Raw genomic sequence first — 12797 nt, 5'->3', positions numbered from 1 at the left:
ACATACCACTCTGTGTGTAATGCATCTATATAAAATATGAGATTCACTTTTTGAATTGAATTATTGAAATAAATTAACTTTTTGATGATATTCTAATTTTATAAGATAACCTTTTATAAGATGCACCTGCAAATATATATCCTGCAGCGTAAATTGTCTCTATGCAAGTACCCGAAAAAATGTAATAAAATAAATCTTGAACACTTCTCCCAGGTATGAAATGCAGACACTCAAAGGTGGCAGTCACATGCCTGCAGCAGCTTTCAGTATCTTCTGTTTCAATCCAATTACGGGGTGGCCAGATGTGCAGAAATAAAGTGGTTAGCCCCATTCCTCCTTCCACATGTTCCTATCAGGCAGTCAATCACAGTGATAGGTAAATAGAAATGTGTTGGTGTAGGGCAGTGATGGCGAACCTTGGCACCCCAGATGTTTTGGAACGACATTTCCCATGATGTTCAACTACACTGCAGAGTGCATAAGCATTATGGGAAAAGTAGCTCCAAACATCTGGGGTGCCAAGGTTTGTCATCACTGGTATAGGGCTTAGCAGCAAGCTCTAACACTTACTGAACACAACCTTCCAACATTTGGGTAAAGCAGGACTTCACTGAAAACTGCTACAAGTATATGCAAGAATTGGGTGTATGTACGTCATACCCAACAGCAGATTTCATTCTTGTGTGATGGAGTCACTTTAAAATTATCAATCCATTACATTGTGGGGGGAAGGGGGGTGTTACCCTCTGTTTGTCATCAACCTCCTGCCTTGCTCAACTTACAATATATCATTATCTTTACAAAAATCAATAACAAGCAAGCATCTAACAAACTCTAGTGGATTCATCTTTTTGGCTACGCAGTGGTGGCAGGTGTGTATGTGAGCATGTATCCTCACATCCAGGGGTTATTTGAGGTTAGGAAACAGATCATCTGATATGCTTACAGTGACAGACTTATCTCTTTCCAGCCTGCCATTGAGTTATACAGGCTGAGCAGTCGCAGCTTGTTGGAATACCTTGGAAACTGATCACAGCAACCACAACACCAACAAGATACAATGCCCAATTTAGTGAGCGTAAGTGAAGTCTTGCACATTAGGCCACATGCACACTGGGAATCCAAACCTGGCATTTCTGTGCGCCCAGGGAGGCACAGATGCGGTGTCCAACAATGCTGCCTGCAGCTTGTCAAAGTCTGATAGGCTGAAATCAAACCCAATCCCCCCCACTCAGTAAAGTGCGCAGCCTCATCTGGCCTCAGTGTGTGTCAGCCTGTCAGACTGACAGGAAACAGGAAGCTAGGCTGGATGCTGCAATCATGCCTCTTTTCCTGTGCAAATCTTAGACACAAAAACTTACCTTTTTAATGGTGTATAAAGAACTGATAACAGATAGAACAGACATTAGGACAATGGCTGATGCATAGTAGTAGTATTCATCTGTGGTCCATAAAATAACACTGAACAGTTGAAAAATGTAAAAAGGGTTGAGAACCTGCAAATTAAAAAAAAAAAAAAAAAATTATAAAAAAAAAAAAATTAAAAAATTAAAAAAAGTGTCCAATACAGTTAAACACACAGAAGAACACAACAGCACTTAAAAACCCATGAACAAAGTTGTAAGCCTTATTCTAAAGGACTATGTAGGTCCTTTAGAATATTTCAATTCTGGTATGCACTTTACGTTGCACTGTCTATTGTAACATGGGATGGCAAAGTATACAACTGCATCAAGAAGCTTTTTTTATAGTAAATGTCAATCCTAAAAAGGAACTTCTCTTTTTTGCTCCCCTTTGGTTTGTTAAATAGGATTTTGTACTCACCATAACATTTTGACCTAGTAATTCAGATACTGTCAGGTTATACTACCGCCTACATGAGCATTGGACACTGGCAAACAAAATCTGTGGACCTGTCCTGAATGATTCCTTTACCGAGCAAGCTTCTGCTTGTTGCAAGCAGTACTAACAGCATGGGCAGAAACACTGAGGGGCGAGACCTGTGCCCCTCAATAGATACATTTACGAGGGAGTAAAAAAATGTTTAGTTTTCTTTCATGCCCATTGAGTGACACAGTAATTCAGATACTCTCAGGACATGTAAAGGAAATCTAGCTGAGAAGTGGACACACAGCAACAATGGCTAATGGGCCCAACAAGCAAACTTAAGATGGTTTGCAGCATAGGAGCTGCCTCAACTATGTGAAACCAGATAAGGCCGAGCACCCTAGTAAATAGGGAGACCCACCAACATGTCCAGAGGACACAGAGAACATGCTCTTCAATACCTGGATAGAAAAGTCTCAACCAGAGTGAAAAGACTCCTCATGGAACGGAAACCCAAAATTAAATCAATACTGATGAAAGGGAGACAGATGGAGGTACAGGCAGCCAAGGGAGGAGAAGGGGTTAAGCTCAATTAAATTATTTAGATCCAGAGGACAGCCAAAGCAGAAACCTGACCATTAAAAGTACTCTGGTCCATCCGTCAATCCACCCCCTGTACAAAGAAGGCCAAAATGAGAGTGACACAGAATCTATCCTGCAAGACCTTGTGGATGGACATTGGACTTTTTTGCAATGGCCTCTAGCAGCGTCAGGTGTTTTTTTTTTATTTATTTTCCTGCCTCTAAACTTCTTTGCATGTTAGCATAAGAATCCATGCACAGATAAAAGTTTAGATGCAGGAAAAAAAAAAAAAAAAAAAAAAAACAGAGCAGGTGCATTCTGAAGAGAAGCATTTCAGAGCCAAAAAGACTGGGTATTGCAGAGTATTGGCAGGGTATTGCAGGGTTAATTGTCAGTGAGCAGCGCTGTGGGCACTACAGAGAGGAACCGGCGTCATGACATGACGGAGCGATCAAGTGGTAAACGGCCACGTTGAGCGCCCATTTACCGTGATGCGCCAGGTCACGGATGTTCTCGAGTGCGCGCCCCAGAGGGTGCGCGAAAGTAGAATTCTGGGAGGACGTCATTGTACATCCTACCAGTGTTAATCAACCACCCTGTAGCCGTCACTTGGCTATGGGCAGGTTGTTAAGCAGTTAAATTCCAGTTCTGGTGAAAACTTATATTTTAAGAGTGGGATTGTATGGCTTTCTGTGATTCCACTGGAGAACGTTCCCCTCTTTTTTTCTGCGGCACCGGGGACAGGATCAAAGTCAGTCATACACATCTAGGTTTTTTCTTTTCGTTCGTGCGGAAAAAAAATGGATGTAGGAAAGTTTTTCAGCATGTCCCTTTAACAGAACTAGATCAAACAATCAATTTCTATTGAGTGGGGATGGCCACACATTGATCAATTTGCTCAGCGAATTGCCAACCTAAGGGGAATAGGATCAATAAAGCAGGAAGCCAAGATAAGCCGACATATGGTCTAACCTTTTCTCATCCTACTAACTATTTTTTTTTGTGCATCTGTGATCCCACAGGTGGAATTTCCCTTCACTAACTCTTTGAACCCGTCATCAGGACAGGAAATTAGAAAATATCTCCATAGTGAGAAATATATTACCAGGGTTCCAAGTGGCTGGAGTTGGGCTTTAAGTTATAATTTATAAAGTCACATGCAGGACATCAAAGTAAAAGTATAAGATTTAGTAGTATATTCCACCTACCTCCTTAATCAGAAGCTTAAAAAGAGAAGGCACTTTAACAGTAATTTCATTTATTCCATAAAATAATTTTCTAGAAAAGAAAGAAAAAAAAGAAAATCAGCTACATGCAAGCATTTGTTATACACAATAATACATGAAGGAAAATGTGTATCATGTGTAACCAATGGCATCTTAGGAAACAAAAATATGCCTTTTAGCAGAGATAAAACCACTGCTCAACCTTTTAATCTCAGCATGACCACTGGCTGAATGACACACACATCACATGTTAGAGTGAAAAGTAGGCAACTTAAAATTTTTTTTTTTTTTTTAAATATTCAAGACGAATGCAAATGTATGACAATTGTGTTCATCTTTGGTTTAGGGGCTAACATCATATGGCAAACAGTGAACTGACATTTGACAAAGGAACTTTTTAGCTATATTTTGGATAAGTGTTTGGTATAGATGAAGGGACTCCCCGACAGTTTGTTTACTACAGTAAATCTGTAGTAGGTTGTATATGTTGTACAGATATGCTACGTCACAGGCAGGTTAAAAGGTATCCCCAGGCATGTTTCCTTAAAGGAATTTGTATTTTTTAATGTTAAAAGTATTACTAAAATCACTACTCCCCACCGAAGAGAAATTTACCAGATGCCTTGTAATATGCCCCCCAGGACAGTGTCCAGCCTACCATGCCTTTTGTTTGACAATACTTTGCCTATTCGCATAGAAAATGGTCATTATAATTAACATTCAGTTCCCATTGACTTCAGTGAGGTTCAGATTTAGCACTCAAACACTGGTCATGTTGTGCAAGCCTGCCCTGCACCAAACCCAGATACATCCCTACTCACGACAGAAAAGTGGCTTTTCCTTAAAAAATAACTAACCAGTCGTGGTTTTTAGAATACCAACATTGAACTGCAGGAACACAACCTGGGAAAATATTAATAAAGGCATAAGACAAAGTCTTTGACAAACTTAACAGGAAGGCTAATAAAGCCTTGAGGCAAAGACATTGTACATGAGAAGAGCCTGACTGCTCTGCTGGAAAGATCCAAAAGAACACGAGATGTACCAGCAATTGTATGTTAATAAAATACACACTTTTAAAGCTTCAGGTGACAGAGAAGATTGAGAGTGGCATGGAGCAGAGTCGAGACAGGAGGTCAAAAAAAAAAAAAAAAGCGTGACAGATTATAGATACAGACTGATAGCCAGGAAAGACTCGGACAGCAGAGGGAAGCTGCCCGACACACTCCCTCCCTCTCCCCTGCACGGTACTGGTCTTTGACATGCTCTTCTCCTAGAGGGCACCAAGGTCAGAAAGCAGTGAGTGGGGGGCATCACAACCACATTGCCCTGGATCCAAAGTACCAAAACAGACATAACAGATCGGCACCTGTAATGTCTCCTAGATTTACACTCTGTATTCAGGTGCTGGTAGAAATAGAGCACATCTCACTCCAAAATGTAATACAGCATGTAGAAACCTCCGCACACTGTATTCCTCTATTAATGTGGTTCTAAAGGTAGAAGGTTTTTTATATAAATGTATTCTAAGCATTAGGATTTAAAAAAAAACCTGTGTGCAGCAGCACCCCCTCAGCTCCTTAATACTTACCTGAGCCCCATCTCAATCCAGGCGATGTTGCATAAGAGACTCAGCTGTCTGGGAATCTCCCTGCTGATTGGCTGACACACAGCAGTGGACGCCAGCTTTTGGCTATTTAAGTTCACAGTGATGCCAGGAGTCTTTGATAAAGTCCTGTGGGAGGGGTAAATGCATAAAACGCAGACTACAGAACCAAAGTGACATCACGTCCTATGTTGGAATGCAGATAAGGTTGTGAGAGAACCTGCTGCTTCCTGGAACTAGCACACTGTCTTCTGATGCTACATCCTAATTTTTTACTATGGAACTATGTAAGCTTGTTTTCTATTGAATAAACAAGACAATCTATACTATGTGGGCTCTTTCTTCTTATGTACAAGTTTGAAACATCACCAGGAGGATTGTATCCTGGAGTTGGCATCTCATCACCCTGCTCACCAGACTAAGCCCGTTTGATCCACAATGCAGTATTGCTTGAGGGGTCCAATGGATCTGGCGAGACTAACCACAAAGGGGGATTTGGAGCACGTTGTCACCTGTATGGATATCAATCATTTCAGCACTTCATGAATTGTCAGCACAGCAGCACTTGGGACAGAAATTTTGTAATTGGAACTTTATATATGGATTTTTACACATTTATTTGAACTTTCACTGGCTACAATCTAATTAATTTATTTTTTTTGGCACATTTAGTTCAAGCCTAGCACTTGGTAAAGCAATTTCGTAGTTGAAGTTGTATATATGTTACATGCTTGTTTATGAAATTTCACCAATTTTAGTTTTTTTTTTGCTTGTCTTATTAGCACTAGCACTAGCACTTCATTATTACCCAATTAAGCTTGTTTGCGCTGTGGTAAACCCATTTTTGACTTATGTCATGAACAGCAGCGGCAAGTTTATCACTAATTGCCATATATAGTGTGGGTGATTTACTGTTAATTATAGCAGTGGACGCCACTGGCTCCTGCCAAAGTCAGTGAGCCAATGAGGAGAGAGAGAGAGCTGTGGCTCTGTGTCTGAATGAACACACAGAGCAGCAGCTGGGCTTGGGTGCCCCCCACAGCAAGCAGGAGGGAGGGGGGCAAGAACACCGGTGAGGGAGCCAATAAGAGAAGGATCTGGGCTGCTCTGTGCAATACCACTGCACAGAACAGGCAAGTATAACATTTTTTATTTTTTTTAAATAAAAAACAAAAAAAACTTTAATATATCACTTTAAGCCCAGTGAGGGTGAAACATGTCAGGGGAGCATAACGGATGGGCTGAAGCCAGTTTTTCCATTCGCCTTACATCGGATTTGAATACAGTCTATCTGCATGCTACATTACCCATCAAAGCAGATCAAATTTTTACATGCTACAGGATGAAGAAGATAAGGGTAGGAGAAGACAACTTTGTTTAAAGGGGTTGTAAACCCTCAGTGTTTTTCACCTTAATGCATTCTATACATTAAGATGAAAAACCTTCTTTAGTTCAGCAGCGCCCCCGAGTCCCCCTTATACTTACCTGATCCTGTAATTCCCGTGAGCCATTGTCAATTTAAAGTCAGTGACATGGGCGCCGAGGGAGAAGAGCCAAGTCCTGCTGTCTATGTCAACAGAAGCAGCAGCAGGACATAGAAGCGTGCCTACACAGGTGTCCCGTAGGAGAGCGCTTCTCCGACGGGACACTCGGGAAGAGTAGGAGCCAGGAGCGCCACAGAGGGACCCCAGAAGAGGAGGATCAGGGCCACTATGTGCAAAACCAATGGCACAGCTGAGGCAAGTATGATTTTTTTTTTTTTTTTTTTTTTTTTTTTAAAGGAACCTTTACAATCCCTTTAAGTAATCTTTGCTTCAGACCCTGAAGCATTCTGCCACAGACCAACATATATAAAGGAGCCAAACTAGGAATTTGAAAGGGATATCTATACTCAATTTACTTTACACTGATTTCTTCTTTCACACAGCAGGTTTTCTTTTCATAGAAACGTTCGGTGTTAAAAACATTCAGGTTTTCATATGAAAAGTTATTATTGCTTCATGTACATCCTTTATAGAAAGCTGTTCCAGAGTAAGAATAGTGAAAGATCGACAGACACACACAAACATGCTGATCCTACATCTTTACATTAAATATTTCCACATATAAATGAGTGCTAGAGGCATGACATAATCCCCTATCCTATACTTTGCTTCTCAAATGCAGAAGGGTTTTTGTTTTCAGTTTACTTTATACAAAACGTGTTTTAACAGGTTAACAGAATAATCTGTAGCAGACGTCTTACTTTCATTAACCTTTGAGAGCACACAACTAAATAGCAACCATAAATACCTGTAAATGCTTGCGTACATCTGATGTACAACGGTCAATGCTTTCTACATTGGTAGAAGTCATTGTGTAATGCAATAAGTGTCTTTTTTTGTTTAGGTCACCATCTGTTCTCAATTAAACTTTCTATCCTACAGATTCAGTACAAAGATGCATAGCACCAGGCTACTTAAAATGTCACACAAAAATCATTACAATAAAAAACTGTGTGTGTGTGTGTGTGTGTGTGTGTGTGTGTGTGTGTGTGTGTGTGTGTGTGTGTGTGTGTGTGTGCATAAGCATGTGGTTCCTTTATTTTGTCCAACCTCTCCAATTCTAATTGTATCTGTCCTCTCATCTCAGGTAACTAGCATAATTATACCATGCAGCAATGAGCAATTTTTTTGCAGTGTTAGAATAGCAGCAAATATGCAGTCTGATGTCCAACACTCTCAATGCCGAGCCTGTGCCACCCCTCTCCACTACATCCTACTGTCTGACAGCACAAAGTATAACGATCAGGAAACTTAATGCTTTGTACACATGATAATATCAGATGAATCATAATTTTTTGTGAAAGATAATGTTACGCCGAGCAAATGGATACCCAACATGTCATGCTTCAAAAGTGCGCCCGCTCGTGGAATGGCAACAGGCCTTTACCCTTAAAAATCTCCATAGTTAGTGAGTTACAGTTTCATATGCGGGCGCTACTTACGTATGTGTTCGCTTCTGCACACGAGCTCGGTGGGACTGGGGAGCGTTTTTTTTCTTATTTATTTTACTTTTTATTTTTACACTGTTAGTTTTAAAAAAAAAAGTGTCACTTTTATTGCTATTACAAGGAAGGTAAACATCCCTTGTAAAAGAAAAAAAGCATGATAGGACCTCTTTGTATAGTGTATGGCCAGCATTAGTTTTCCCTACACTTCAGCATTTAGAGAGGGGCAGCAAAGACGCTATATAAACTCTGCCACATGCACATCTGCTGACAAGGTGCATGTAGACGAGAAAAAAGATTAAGGAGCCAATTCGTGTCTTGCTGTTCCTTTAGGCTGGGTTCACATATGAGACTCACAGCAGGTGTCTGGTGCGTTCTTGTTCACCATTTTCGGTCAGATTTCAGACCAAAAGATGCACAGGGCTCCTGTGCAAATCGCACTGCAGCTGCTGCGGAGACGTGAACTGGCTCCATAGAGGGCCGGTCACAATCTCCTGCTTTGTGAATTCGATGCGGGGAAACTGCATCCAATTCGCACTCATGTGAACCCAGTCTCACTGGCCAATGAGCAGACAGAGAAGCAGAACCACTACATTCATCTCTAACAGATGTAGTGTGGCCCTTCTGGCCCTGCTGTGTGGAAGAGGTATAGGATTCACAAAAGTGGCTGAATAAAATTACAAATTCCTCGGCAGAGAAGATTGTTCAGTTATGTTTATCTAAAATGTATTGATCACCGTTTGTCAGAAGTTCACCTTTACCAGCACTAACAATGTCTGACCTGCAATAGTCTTGTTGTGCAATTAACATACCTGTAATCATGTAGTTCTTTACTTAATCCTTTGCTGTGCTCATTGTGCAGGGTAGAACAAGAAACCCCTTCGTCCAGACCCCTACAAAGATTGAATATTGTCCTTGATTAAATAGATCTTAGATGAGGAAACTTCTCAGGACAGATAATATGTCTTATGCAATAAAAGAAAGTGTAGTAATCCATAGCAATTAACCCATTATCTCTCTTTCATTGAACCCCAATAATCTGTAATCAGATTGATGGGTTCAAAAAATAAGCCAAAACATTTTAAAATTCTTTTCAACTTGCCTTAACTCAAAATGTATCTATTACAGCACAAAAACAGCATGTGTGAATGGAAATGTTATAACTTTATCTAATTCCTTCAGATTTACCCAAACCATGTAATGTGAGGTTCTACCTAAACATTTTATACATAGATGCACAGACACACACATATATGTACATACACGCTCTGAAGACCTACCACTACATAATTGTTGGTAAGCCTGTAAAAGACTATATAATCGTAGTCAAAACTGCTAAAACATGATTGTCAGGAGATCTATGCAGAAAGAAGAGGAAGTGGAGAAGCCAGAATTTATATAAGCAACAGATGAATAATGCCACTTACCCTAAGGAGCTGAATGCTTGGTCTACATCATTCCAGAAATAAGTCACACTGTGATGAACAAAATAACGAACCTGTTGAACAGATGCAGAAAGGTCAATCAGCCTTTCAATTAAAATAGAATCTTGAAGCTTTATGAAAAAAAAAAAAAAAAAGTCAGCAGCTATAAAATACTGTAGATGCTGACTTATTAAAAAGACACTCACCTGTCCAAGGATCCAGCGTCAGTTCTTTACCCATCTTCGGGTCCCAGGCGCCAGCATATATATCAAGGGAACCCTGTAGTGAGTCTTTGAGGCTTCACAGCGGGCTTACTGCTGCACATCGGTTCGTGAATGGTCAAACAGCCTTCTGGGAACTGTGACATGTCCCAGAAGGCTGCAGGTCAAGTGAGGGGAGCCCAAACTTCTGAATCAGAACGCCTGGGTGATCCGAGTGAAAGTAGGAATGGGTACCTGTGAAAACCAGATACCCATTCCTCCCAAAAAATAAATGTAGTAAAAAGTGGGGTGGGGGGCATGGGGTCGAGGGAGAGTAGGTGGAAAAGCGGAACTTCATTTTACTAAATTACTAAACAAATCGTAAGCACATGCAAGTCAAAAACACCAAGTTTACACTTTTTGTAGAAGAAATACTAATACCTTTGGTAAAACAGAACAGGTTTATTTTGCTTTACATTAGGCGATTTTCTGCCAATAAATGACTCAACTTAAAACGATTTACAAAAGAAGCTCCGTCAGAACAACCCCATTTACTCAGTGTCAAAGCACCAAAACGAGGCATACACTGGGCAAGTGATTACTTCAAAGGTTTGTGAATTTGACATATGGTGTTCGTGTGGAATGCTACAGGTGTGTTTGGGGTTTTTTTTTAAGGAATTTCTAAATTATAACCCTGCCTACTATTTTTAATAACGTCATATGCTACAATCACAATGCTGGGGGAAAAAAAATCTCAGATTTAAATAAGTTTACCATTTACCCACTGGGCACCTAAAGCCTCTTTCTAAGCAGACCAATTTTCAGCTTTCGGTGCTCTCACATTTTGAATGATAATTACTCAGTCATGCAACACTGTACCCAAATGAAATAGATTTTTTTTTTACACACAAATAGAGATTTCTTTTGGTGGTATTAAATCACCGCTGGGTTTTTAATTTTTTGCGCTATAAAAGACCGAAAATTCTGTTACAAAAAATGTTCTTTGTTTCGGTTATAAAATTTTGCAAATTAGTCTTTATTTTTTTCATAAATTTTGGCCAAAATTTATACTGCTACATATCTTTGGTAAAAATAACCCAAATAAGTGTATATTATTTGGTGTTTGTGAAAGTTAGAGAGTCCACAAGCTATGGTGCCAATCACTGAAAATTGATCACACCTGATGTGCTGACGATGGATCTCATTTTTTGAGACCCTAACAAGCCAGGAAAGTACAAATATCCCCCAAAATTACCTCTTTTTGGAAAGTAGACATTCCAAGGTAGTCAGAGGCATGGTTTAAGTTGTCATTTTTTCCAAATTTTTTTTGTTCACAAAATTGTTATCTTAGCAGGTTATTTCTCACACACAGCATATGCATAGCACAACTACACCCCAAAACACATTCTAATACTCCTCCTGAGTATGGTGATACCACATGTGCGAGACTTTTACACAGTGTGGCCACATACAGAGGCCCAACATACAGTGAGCGCCTTCAGGTGTTCTAGGAGCATAAATGGCGCATATACAATTTCTTGGCTACCTCTTGCACTTTTGAAGGCCCTGGAGTACTAGAACAATTGAAATGCCCCAAAAATTAATTACCCTATTTTGGAAAGAAAACACCCCAACGTATAATCTATGAGGCATAGAGTCTTTTGAACAAGTCATTTTTTTCTACAAGTTTTTGGAAACCGTGTAAAGAAAAACTTTTTTTTTTTTTTTTTACACAAAGTTGTCCATTTATACAATATTTCTAACACATAGCATGTACATACCAAAAATTACACCCCAAAATAGATTCTCTTACTCCTCTTGAGTATGATTTTTACACAGCCTGGCCACATAGAGAGGCCCAACAACTTGGTGAGCACCGTCAGGTCACCCGACTCAGGTGTTCTAGGGGCATAAATTTCAAATCTAATTTGACTACCTATTACACTTTTGTGAGGCACTGTAGTGGCATGGATGAGAACTGATGTGGTATGGATGAGTGTGAATAGGAATGGATGAGCAGTGGACGGCTAAGTATGGGTGGGATGACTGAGCATGACTGGGTACGGCTGAGTATGGATGGGATGGCTTAGCATGGATGGATGAGGCTGCAATGGGCACAAATCAGCACTGTGGGCACTACAGATCCAGCTCACAGCACTGTGGCACCCGATCTCTCCCCTCTCCGCTCACACTGTACAGAATGATACAGAGAGGAGAGAGAGGAACCAGACATGACACCATTTCTTTACACGTAACAAAGTGATCACGTGGTAAAGGGCCACTGTCAGTGGTCATTTACCGTGAGCCATGCTCTCGCTGGGTGACACCCTCCCAGAGTTATTGAGCCGTGCTGTAGCAGTCATTTCGACTATGGCGCGGTCGTTAGGTGGTTAAGCAACACCCACATTATTCAAAATAAATATTAAAATTTTACTTCCTGATTGTAAAAGGCAGGTGGTTTCATCTCTTAATGCATTCCATCTTTTTTTTCAGTCATTCCCCTTGGACAGAAGCTAGCCGAAAGGCCGGTTTTTATTGAACCAGCCGATGGCACCCGACATTCGGCCCATGTGTACTACGCTTAAAATGCCATGTGTTGAATGAAAATTAATTAATGTAGTATATTTTTTTAAATAAGTTCACCTTTGGAACATGTTCCACCTGTTTTTAGGTGGAATGTGTAATATATTCCAGCCCTTGCACCTTCTACCTTCTAGGGATTTTGGTATGCAAGACTCTATGCCATTTTATTACATATCGATGCCTAAATTCGATTACAATTTTAAGGTTCTTCCCACACACTCTGCATAAGTACAGTACTTTTAACAGCACAGGTAGCATGAAAAATACTCATTTGTACAACAGCAGAAGTTATCAAATAATGATGAGAAAACTTTGTAGGCGACCTTACTGTGGTTTACTATAAGGGAAAATGCTCCATAC

The 12797-nt window shown here is 40.2% G+C and overlaps 1 protein-coding gene across 2 annotated transcripts in view; it reads right to left on the bottom strand.

Moving 5' to 3' along the window:
- ATP13A3 (ATPase 13A3) overlaps positions 1-12797 on the bottom strand; it is a 172425-nt gene that overhangs the window by 92296 nt on the left and 67332 nt on the right. For both annotated transcript variants that reach the window (XM_077487469.1, XM_077487470.1), the window contains exons 5-8: positions 9658-9728; positions 9043-9123; positions 3618-3687; positions 1362-1496 (exon numbers count right to left, since the gene is read on the bottom strand). In XM_077487469.1, coding sequence (XP_077343595.1) covers positions 1362-1496; positions 3618-3687; positions 9043-9123; positions 9658-9728 — 357 coding nt within the window. The remainder of the gene's footprint in view (positions 1-1361; positions 1497-3617; positions 3688-9042; positions 9124-9657; positions 9729-12797) is intronic.

This window comes from Lithobates pipiens, unplaced genomic scaffold, assembly GCF_037356315.1.
Source record: "Lithobates pipiens isolate NorthernLeopardFrog02 unplaced genomic scaffold, aLitPip1_a1.2 Scaffold_18, whole genome shotgun sequence".
NCBI lineage: Eukaryota > Metazoa > Chordata > Amphibia > Anura > Ranidae > Lithobates > Lithobates pipiens.
This window is presented reverse-complemented; position numbering and strand designations above follow the sequence as displayed.